The 11,079-nt window shown below is 48.9% G+C and overlaps 1 protein-coding gene across 1 annotated transcript in view; it reads right to left on the bottom strand.

Moving 5' to 3' along the window:
• Nucleotides 1–394: 394 nt before the first annotated feature.
• LOC114620255 (sperm acrosome-associated protein 7-like) overlaps nt 395–11,079 on the bottom strand; it is a 20,086-nt gene continuing 9,401 nt past the window's right edge. Inside the window, exons 2-6 of the mRNA XM_028766315.1 lie at nt 9,083–9,145; nt 7,489–7,584; nt 6,580–6,663; nt 1,276–1,356; nt 395–465 (exon numbers count right to left, since the gene is read on the bottom strand). Coding sequence (XP_028622148.1) covers nt 395–465; nt 1,276–1,356; nt 6,580–6,663; nt 7,489–7,584; nt 9,083–9,145 — 395 coding nt within the window. The remainder of the gene's footprint in view (nt 466–1,275; nt 1,357–6,579; nt 6,664–7,488; nt 7,585–9,082; nt 9,146–11,079) is intronic.

Raw genomic sequence — 11,079 nt, forward strand, 5'->3', positions numbered from 1 at the left:
CCAGCCTGGTCTACAGAGTGAGTTCCAGGACAGCCAGGGCTACACAGAGAAACCCTGTCTCGAAAAAACAAACAAAAAAAAAAGAAGACGGATGGTTCAGGCTGTGTATCTTCCATTACTGTAAGTCCTAGTACATTACTAGGAATTATCACTGACTAGGGGTCCACCCTGCCCCATGACCTCCAATTCCACTTGTCTCTCCCCATTTTGAATAACAATAAAAAATAAAGGAATAAAACAGCCTTATCTGATAACTTAATATTTAAATATTCTAATTTTATTTGGTGCTCATTGAGTACAGTTCTCCTTCACACAGGTTGGTGGCTGCTTCCACTCTCTTCTGTCCCCATGTGTGGCAGTGGCTTGCCCCTCTTGCCAGTCCTGGTACTTAGGGCTAGAATAGTTTCCCCAGGAGTTGTCTGGTTCTACTTTTCTGGAGCTTCTGTTGTTTCTTGAGCTTAGTTTCTGTGAGGGGAGAGATTTTCTTGAGTAATGATTATTACACCATTGACTGTCACCACAGCCTGTGTAAGACCCTTGTCATCTCATGTCAGTGGCACTGACTCGTCTCTGTTGTGGTTGGGATTCAGGAGGCATGTGTGATCCACCAATGCCTCCTTCGGGTGACGTCAGGTGCAAACAGGTCATGGGTGGGAATCGTGGAGGCAGGAGCGAGAGGCAGCAGGAGGACTGTGTTCAAAGCCAGTGTTAGCATTCTGTCTAAACTCCACCTCCACAGTTATCTGGCAACAGCCAGGTAGGCCTGCCCACTATAAAAGGGGCTGCTTGCCTCCTCCTCTCTCTCTTGCTGTCTTGCTCTCTTGCCCTCTTGCTCTCTAGTTTCTCTCTGTCCCCTCGCCTCTCCCCCCTTCCCTTCCCCCTCTCTCCACGTGGTCATGGCCGGCCTCTACTTCTCCTCTTTCTCTGCCATCTTCTTCTGTTTCTCTCCCTACCTTTGCCCTCTGCCCTGAATAAACCCCCTTCCTTTTGGAACCGTCTGGTCTGGTGGTGTCTGTTTTAAGCTGAACGCCAAAGTGTAACAGCCAGGAAGCAGAGAGACAGCAATGCTGGTCCTAGCTTACTTTCTCCTTTTTAAAAACCTGTGTATGTAACTTGGGTATTCATTTGTCTCCTTTTAGCATGCGAGTCCCAGGGTTGGAAGTCAGGCTATTGGACTTGGCAGCATGCACCATTACCTGCTGAATTTTATTACCCCTCTCTGTTTGCCTGGTCCAGGACCTGAGCCCATGAGAGGATGCCATAGCTTTTGCTTACCAATAGCTCTTCGAATCTTGTCAATCATTTTCTCCAGAGCTTCAAGGCTTCTTAGCTGAAAAAGTGTTTCTTTCTGCTTGTCTGTGGAAAAGTTAAGGACAATGAACAGACACCACAAATAGTTTAACTGCAAGCTTTTTAAAACCAGGCCCACATGGGTCTCAGGGTGAGCATACAGAGTGAGCATATGTTTCGTGTTCATGTTTGTAGCCTGCTGCCCTGTGGTCACCAGGAGAGCAGTGAGCTTATTCAGAACAAATACACGAAGAAACAAGAAATTTAAATAGTGATAGAGCTGTGTCAAACTTTCATTCATCATAAAACCAATGGTGTTGGAGGGCCAGATGGAATGTTTCAAATTCCTGGAGGCAAGAAAATTCTCATAAACCCAAAGCGAAGGCCATGCCACAGAGGGACAGGCCAGTGTTCTCTGAGGTCATCAGAGACACAGTGTACGAGGAAGCAGCCATGCTAAAGACACTGAGGCAATGGATGGTTAGAATCTTGATGGGCTCCAGAGCCAGAAGCACAGTAGAGAGATGGACATGTTTGCATAAGCTGTGTGTGGATGTGAACTCAGGCTCTCAGGAGGAACCTGTGACTTGCATTGAACCCTCTGCAAGGCCGATTGTTAAGCCTGCAGTGATCGTACAGAGGTGAGAATGTCGCATGTCCAGTTACAGTCGAAGTAGGCAGCCTTTAGCTGCCTTCCACTGTGTCTGACCTGACTTCCTTGGAATGTACACACAGTCCCTTAGCTCCCACCAATCCGAAAGCTAAGGATGTCATCAGCTCGTATCTGAGGGCCATGGCAGAGATTTCCTCCCTGGCTGTAGCTGCCTGCCTTGTTTCCATCAATGTGGTTTTTACAGTATCTTGATTTATCTTTTTTTTTTTTTTTTTTTTTTGGTTTTTCGAGACAGGGTTTCTCTGTGTAGCCCTGGCTGTCCTGGAACTCACTCTATAGACCAGGCTGGCCTTGAACTCAGAAATCCGCCTGCCTCTGCCTCCCAAGTGCTGGGATTAAAGGCGTGTGCGACCACTGTCCGGCAGTATCTTGATTTATAACTTACTTTATTCCATTACTATAAAAACATAGTGAAACTGTGGCCATGTCTGAACCTGGAATTTGGAATAACATGAATCTATCTATGTTCCCCAGGGTTTGGACACTCATATTTGACTCCAGAATAAACTCTCTTATGCCCTATAAACTGAGAAATTTGGAATAACCTGAATCTATGTTCCCGGGCTATGGTTACTCATATTTGCCTCCAGAATAAACTGTCTCTTATGAACTGAGAGCTGGGATTTTGTCATCGTTCCTTTGTTTCTGCTGTTGCTAATGTTTTCGTGGGTCATTTAAGGGCTTTCATGAATGTGAATGTCCCCACAATTATTACCACCATTGACTGACCTTGGAAGAGCTGGGAAATAAACTTATGAGCTCTTTGTGATACTTGTGAAGTTTTTTGTTAGCTTAAAATAACGTCACAATGGATGCTATTTTAAGCACCTTGATCTCCTTTTTTTAACCTGTCTCCCTTTTTTCTGATTTTTTTTTAATTTTCTGATTTCCAGGTTCTTTCCTGATCCTTGTTTCCTAGGCAACGTCTACATGCACCTGACCATACAGCAATCCACTTCAGCACTTGGCAAACAAGCATCTTTGTTTCCGTGGGCCATCTTAGCCTGTGGTGGAGGCCGCAGTGTGTTTCCTGCAGCCTCCCTCCTGCTCTCTCCACAGCTTCCAGTCCCATCTCTGACATGAGCACACCAAGAGCTTCTCATCCCCCTTCCCAGAGAGAGGCACTGCTGTGTCCTGAGCCTTGGAGACACTGTCAGGCGGGGGGCAGGGGGAGGAGCAGGTTACTCCACAGGCCACCTACCTCCTCTCAATTTTTCTTTAGGCCTTCTGTCACAAAGCCAAAAAGCCATAGGTATGTGTCTTCTCTGCCACCCATAACCTCTGCGGCAGCCAGTCACGGGGCTGGATCCCCACTTGCCCTACCTGCAGCCCTGAGCATATAACATCAACATCACTGCTGGACATTGCTGAAGCTGCCCCGGGGAGCATGCCTTCTCCGGCAGGCTAGCACACACTCACCACAGCATGTTGTTGCCACACAACACTCCTGGCTGCATGATGCACATCCAGAAAAGTCCATGTGAAGATTAAGCTGACACTAGGAACGGTGTGGTACAGCAGAGGCTGACGTCAGAGTTCCACATCTTACCTTCTGTCCTCTGCTCTCCCTGTCCTCAGCTCTGGGCAGAGGGCACAGCGTCACTTGCAAAAATGAGAAAACACTAGTGGGGGGTGCCTCTGCTGTGTGCTGGAGACCTACAAGTATAGCATCTTTGCCCCCCTCCCCTGTGTTCATGTGTGGGAAAGGTGCGGGTGCTTCTGCTTAGCGGAGCACACATGTGTTGGATCCAAGGTAGCTCTGGGCAGGGGATGCAGGTTGATACATCTCCCAGACACCGAGGGGCTATGACCATCCAAGCCAAGGTCCAAGCTAGCAGGCCGGCCTGGCTTGCCTGTTCCAGAGACTGAGAGAGCTCAGGCAGCCCGCAGGTGCGGTCGGTCGTACTTACAGCTTTGCTCACTCACGTGGTTAAGTGTCTTTTCCTGGAACTCTCCTTTCCCCAGGAAGGGCTCCAGCAGAGGACCTGTGTGCTGAAGCTGAAGATGGCCTGCTACGTTTTTGCCTTGATACACTGACTCTCATTGGTTCACTGGGGCCTAGACTTGGACTTTGTGGGTAGTCCGTGACATGATCATGGAGAGAAACTGCCTGGCCACAACCCATCTCTCTGTGCCCCAGGGACCCGAAATAGGGACTGACCAGGAAGAGGAGCAAAACCCCTGACAAGATGGCACAGCAAAGCAGTTCTTGTCAGATCTCCAGGTCAAAGAAAGCAACCTATGTAACCCTGTGTCGCATCCCTGGATTAGTACAAAGCATATAAGGTGCTGCTGTTGTCTGAAGCTAGCCATCACTCCTGAAGGGGTGTGTGTGTGTGTGTGTGTGTGTGTGTGTGTGTGTGATATGAATGCAGGTGCCCGTGCCGGCCCGAAGAAGGCATTACTCCAGTTGTGAATTGCTTGACACGGGTGTTGGGAATAGAACTTGAGGCCTCTGCAAGAGCAGCAAATGCTCTCAATGGTTGAGCCATTTCTCCAGTCCTGTATGTGATATGTTTGCGAATTAAACTTCCTCCCAGTTTATTCGTTGTCTATCTGAATCCATCTGAGACAGAGTGTGGGAACAACAGATGGAGGTCTCTGCCTGCCTTCCATCTCCCAGACCCGCCTAGCCTTCAACACTGACAGCATCATTTGGCAGACTCCCCAGCAGGGAGCCTGGCAGGGCTATTCAGGGCTTTGCCAGTATTGCTGCTGCTGGAAGCTGGACCTTCTTTTCTTGAATGCTGGCTAGTTAGTTCAGGTTCTGCTTAGGGCTCTACACCTTGCAGCCCAGGAGCCCTGCTTCCCACTCTTGCCACCTTCTTTTTCTAGAGACCCTATTGTCATATCACCAGGGTCGCACACTAGTCTCCAGTGGTCTCCAAGTCTCTTAACCAGGCCGGCCCTCGGTCTCTCTGTCACAAAGTTACAACTCACGCATTTTTACTCAGTCCCCACAGAGGCTGGTCTTTGCTTGGTGGTTAGGAATTACACAATTTCAGTGAGGAATTCAGCTGTACTAATGTGTGCTGTGTGCCCAGGGGCCAGAATAAGTCTCTGTCAGGTCCCAGCAGCTCAGGAACAACTTGGGGACAGAGGGAATTCATGTGGTGGCCCATAGATCAGTCTTTAGGCCTGGGCAGCAATGCAAGCAACATACTGGACTGGCTTGGGATGTTTGCTAACCTCCAGTGGGCAAGCACGTCGTCCCCCATGAGGTGTAGCCAGCTGTAGGGCCTGGGTGGTACCTCAGAATCACCTCTCACTTCTCGGTTATAGCCTCAGATCGCCTCACCCATGAGGCTATTCTCTGTCTCCTAGTCTGCTTTTGCCTGTCACTGTATATAGGACAGTCCCTTCAGATGGATTTACATGCACTCTCTCTGACTCTAGGCAGCTACCAGAAGGATTCTCACCTATTGCTCTAGAATCACCATCATCCAACGTCATCAAACTGACGAGTGGGACAACCTCAGAGGTGTCGGGATAGTCATTTTAAATAGAACCGAGTACATTTTTTATGCCATGGCTTTGTCATTTTGACTGGCCTCCAGCTTTAGCAGCTGGAGAAGCCCTGCAGGACTGAAATGCAGGTTCCCAGGGTCACGCAGCACTACCATATTAATATATTGTTCCCTGTCTTATACCTGAAGCCACGGTCTGGTTCCACATGGGGTCACTCTGCAGACACTGGGCTTGTACACTTTGTTATATCTACTCTTTGGAGCAATGAGCTGTGTCTCTCGTCCATGTCGATGGTAGGAGACTCATGATGGAAGGAGGCTTTCCTCCATTCCCGCCTGCCCCAAGGGGCACTCCATCTGCAATGCTCTTCCTAGTCTAGTCTGTTCTGTACTGTACTGTACTGTACTGTACTGTACTATTCTACTCTACTCAGACTCAGTTGGAAGTCTGGGAGAGGACTCAGCTTGTGTTCCCTCCTGGTAACTGCCCACCCACAAGAAGAGATTTCTTCTGGGCTACCCTGGTCTGGATTATGCAGAGGCAGGCCTACGACAGGTCTTGGGAACTGTGGATGCTGAGCTCCAATGCAGGACACCTGTGACATCCTAAGGCTTGAGACATAGTAGGAAACCTACCTAACCAGACGAAGCAGCCACAGGCTCAAGCAGGAGAATCTGCCCTGCTTCAAGTAAACCCATCCATCTGCACCTGGCTGGCTGAGGCTCCCCAGTTAGGTTCTGTGGTCTGAATAGGAATGGCCCCCATAGACTCACGTATTTGAATGCTTGGTCCAGAGGGACTGGCACTATTAGGAGGTGTGACCTTGTTGGAAGAAGTGTGTCATTGTGTAGGTGGGCTTTGAGTTCTCCTATGCTCAGGCTCTGCCCAGTGTGGAAGACGGTCTCCTGCTGTCTTCAGATCAAGATGTAGAACTCTTAGCTCCTTCTCCAGCACCATGTCTACCTGCACACTGCCCTGCTTCCCCCCATGATGATAATGGACTGAACCTCTGAACCTGTAAGCCAGCCCCAATTAAATGTTGTCCTTTATAAGTGTTGCCTTGGTCATGGTATATCTTTACAGCAATGAAAACCCTAACTAAGAGAGGGGTTCTGCATCCAGGAAAGGGATTGTGGGGTTATATTTACCATCAAAGGAGAGGGTATGCATGGTCCCAGAAGGTGATTGCTTCTGATATCTCTTAAAAGCAGTGGATTCTTTCCTGTGGACTTCTTTGAGGAAAAACATTGAAAGAAACAGGGAAGTGTTTTCCCATTACATGTTTGTAAACATTTTTAGCCCAAGCCCTACACTAGGCTGAAAGGACAATGTCACAGGGTTTAAGTTCTAGTTGAAATTGTGTACTGGAAAGTTAAATCTTTAATTAGTCGGGTGTCACCCAACTACCTTGAGCCTGGTGGTTTGGAACTAGGTAGCTACAGGGTGAACAAACCTTATGACCTAGTCACGTCTGCACAGAAACCTCCCAGGAAGTATTGAACTCTCCTGCCTCTGAGTGCATTTCCCCAAGATCCTCTCCTTGCCACCGTCTGTCCCAGCCTCCATGCCCTGTGCTGCCCCATCTGCTTGCACAGTCTCTCAGTGTAGAGCTGTGCTTTGCAAAGTATGTGCTTTGCCTCTGCCCCACTCTCCTTGGCTTTAGGCACATTACATGCTGGACCGTGGCCACATGGTACTACAGAAGGGCTTCCCTGAGAAGCCCTAGGTGAGCACAAGCAGATGGTATGTGTTAATGATCTAGCTCATTCTGTGCTCCTGCAGTGACGGAACCCTATTCTTATCCTGGGCCTAAGAACATGTATAAATGTAACTCAGAGATCACCCCAGAGGGAAGCAAGCCTCTTCTGCCTTGGAGGTGACTCCCTCCATCTCAGGAAGGCTGGAACAGTGGCCTAGGACCTTGCCTTCTCTTGTGTGTTCACTTGCTCCTGCCCAGATATGGCTGGATCTGCTGTGTGCTCATGAAATAAGGTCCTGTATTCAACACTACAGGCCTAAAGAGACTTGGCAGTTGAGAGGCGAAAGGGTATACTTGCTTTTTCCCGTCGTCGTTTTTTGTTGTGAAGTTGTTGATGGGCTTTCAAAATACGGTGCTTTCCCTGGCTCTAGAATCTCCCGGACTAGGATTTCATCTTGGAAAAAAAAAAAAAAAACCCACACACACAAGAACATGGTATAGAGCCAATGATACAGAGTTGATGTTCTGTGAAGAATTTCAGGTAGCCTGTCAATACCGTGAACTGAAAACTCAGCTTGTGGACAGTGGCCTTACTCTGGGTAATTAATCTGTGGATGCTGTCCATACTGCTGCCTCCCTAAGTTCAGGAAGATTAAGATCATTGGAGTAGCCTCTGCACTCCCTTGTAATCCAGATGTTGATGGTCCCTTGCTGCTCATATCTTAGAAGGTCTGATTCCTAAGTGGTGTTATTGGGAGGTGATGGAACCTCTATAAGAGATGGGGCCTAGTGAGCGGTCTTTAGACCATTGTGGGTATCTACAAGGGAGATGGTGTGATTCTGGGCCCCTTACTTTCTCTCTTGCTTCTTGGCCGTGACGTAAATGTTTTATACACACTCCCACCATGACATGTGACCAGTTGCTCAAAGCAACATAGCCAACCAAACAAGGACTGGAAACTCCAAAACTGATCCCAGATAAACCTTTGATTTTTCTAAGTGGTTACCCCTGGCATTTTGCCACAGTGAAGAAAATCTACCACACCCTTTGAAGTCACAATTCCAAAACCTAGCCCCAGCCCTGATCATTATCCACTTCCCTGTCCCTTATCATTCTGTCCTGACTCTGCCCTCAAGTACTGACAGAACATCTTTTCTCATTTTTTAAACATGCTCAGCTTTTCTTTTGAGACCCTGTATAATGTCTGCGTAGTTTAACTCTGGATAGCCTGGAACTAACTGTATAGACCAGGCTTGCCTTGATCTCAGAGATCCCTGCCCCTGCCACCAAGCGACAGAATTAAAGCCATGCACGTGCCACCGTATCCAGCCAGACTTTCTTCTTTCATTCCTTTCCCAGGAAGTCTCTTACATGTGTCTTGGACTTTGTAGCCAACCAATTCCTGCTCTCATTCTGGCTTTTTCCTCATTCAGATATGAATATGAAGATATCTTCATATCTCTGACCCTCAGTGTACCCTCCGTAAAATGGAGGGACAGTGTGGGTCAGACAATGGTCCTAATCCTGTTGTGTTCCGAGCCCTTACCAGAGTTTTGTAGGAAACGCTAAGGTGAGGCCACAAAGGCCGAAACCCTGGGGAGGGGCCAGGTCCTCACCCCTAGGGACTGTCCTACCTGCTCCTGAGCCTGAGGAGCTGTTCCTCGGCCTCAGGCCTCTCAGTTGTACTACATCACTGTGTCCGGCTAAATGTGGATTCTGATGTGGAAGGCTTGAGCAGAGCTTCATGCAGGGTGTTTGAGACAAGTCTCTGGGTGACAGTGGTCTCTGAACACCACATTAAGAGGCAAAGCTCCAACTGTGATTTTGTTCTGATGGTTATTCTATGACTTAAGGAGTGTAGTCAGCACATACCCGACTGTCTGGAAAAGGCTGGGGGAGTGCCCGTCCCGCCCTCAGCATGGATCAGATATTCCACCTGAAGAGTCCTTACCAAACACTGTAGCTATGTCATCATCCAGAGTTTCAAAATTTGGCCATTGCTTACCACTTGAACCTGACAGGAAAAGGAAACAAAAAATTAAAGAAATCCTATAGTTTTGCAGTATTAATTGATTTTCACCCACCTCTCTGTGACGGACAGTTGGAGAGCCGGCTCCAGTCTACTCTAGAGAGAGGACCCAGCGTGGGGTGCTGCTCCTTCCCATGGGTGCTGAGGGAAGCCCCTGGGACCTGGGCTTCTCATGTGGACCATGGGAAAGGCGTTACCCATGGAGCAGCTGTGTTTGTGGAAACCAGGATTTCCGCTGGCACCCTGAGTAGAGCCTGCCCTCCTGGTCACTGGAGTCACCCTCGAGCGTGGTAAGACAGTGTCCGTGCTCAGGGAAGACCAAGCTCTATCACGGGGACAGAGAAGGAAGAGGGTCACGTGCTCTGTTTTGTAGGAAGCAGCGACTTGCCTCCTGCATTGCTGGTGACATCATCTGAATGGGACTGGGAAGCTCCGGCCTCAGATCCCACCTGAGCAGCCCCAGGCCCGGCTCAGCACCAGTGAGGAGACGCGCTTACCCAGCCCCTGACTAAGGCTTCCCATGTCACCACCCAAATACTTGCTTGTTCTGTGTGAAGACACCTCATATATGTTTTTCTCTGAGAGCCCTGGGTGGCCCTGCACATTCACTGTGCTACCCGAGGTTCTATGGGGCAGACCAGAGACTGGCCACCTCATTCCTCCAGCACCCTTGAGCACCCTTGAGCCTCCAGGGTGATCTGTCTGCAGGTAAGAAGTGGGGTCTCTGATGAGTGGGCTCAAGGGTTCTGGATGGCTGTTGTCTCCAGGGCCCAGGGCTCTTATCTGTGATGTGTGCTGAGCATATGGGGTTTAGCTATATCTGGACTCTGGACGCCATGGGAATTCTGAGGATCGATTTCTTCTCTATAGCATCCACCACTACTCCCTCCTTCTGACATGACCTCTCTAGAAGGGACTGTGGTGTCTCTCGATATGGTACATCGCTTGAGTTTGAGCTCAAGGTTGGCCTCTTCTTCCAGCTCCCAGGTCCTGAGACCCCCAAAGATGGCAAGCAGGGCCACCGTACCTTTCCTTTCTGAGGCACAGAACTCTGTCTGTAAGAACTAAAGTTGCAGCTAAACCAATGACAAAGCTGTTCTCAAAGGCTTTAATGATGGACAATCTGCATCCCAATGTGCTCATCTGCATGGCTCAGAACAATGGGAAATATGTAAGGAGGTCTGTGATGGTGATGACAATTGCTTCTCAGTGTGCTGACCTTGGTAAACCAAACAAACAGTACAGTTTCTCTTCGAGTGAGACATTAATGGATCATTACGAATGGGTACAGCTGCGCAGCGCCAGCACTTTGTTAAAAATATTCTTTTCATCTCCTGTCTGTCCCGTCATCACAATGGGAGCATTGTGAGAGTCAGCCGTGTGCACATGCGTGGTGTGTGTGCCCGTGTCGTCTGTGCCTGTTCATTTGCATTGTCAAGTGTAGCTGCTCTACCGTACTTTTCCTGTTGCCACCTCCTCAGGGAGGTCACAGCTTCTAGAGAGGACACACCCACAAAGTCAGGACACTTGGATGTCCTTCTCTCAGTGACCACGTCAGCACATTCTGGCTTCATGAAGTTCAGTGTTGAATTCTGAGTTCACTCCAGTTAATTGAGTGAACATAAGACAGCCCTTCTCCATCACAAGGCTCACATAAACTGCTATCTTAAGTGGACAGCCCTCCCCATGTGGAAACTGCACAGGCTTATAGTCACAACTTTTCTCCTGGTGAGCAATCGCAGCACCCCAGGAGGGGGTGAGGAGAGCTGTGTTATTTCCCTCAGGGCAATGGAGAAACTTTTCACTGTCCCCTCAAGCTGAGAATGATCTTGGAGGTCATATAGGGCTATGGCCAAATCTCAAGCTAGGGAGCTCTTGAGAGTCATATATGGTACAGCCAGATCTCTTGTAGGGTTTGT

This window comes from Grammomys surdaster, unplaced genomic scaffold (genome assembly GCF_004785775.1).
Source record: "Grammomys surdaster isolate TR1022 unplaced genomic scaffold, NIH_TR_1.0 167, whole genome shotgun sequence".
Lineage (NCBI taxonomy): Eukaryota > Metazoa > Chordata > Mammalia > Rodentia > Muridae > Grammomys > Grammomys surdaster.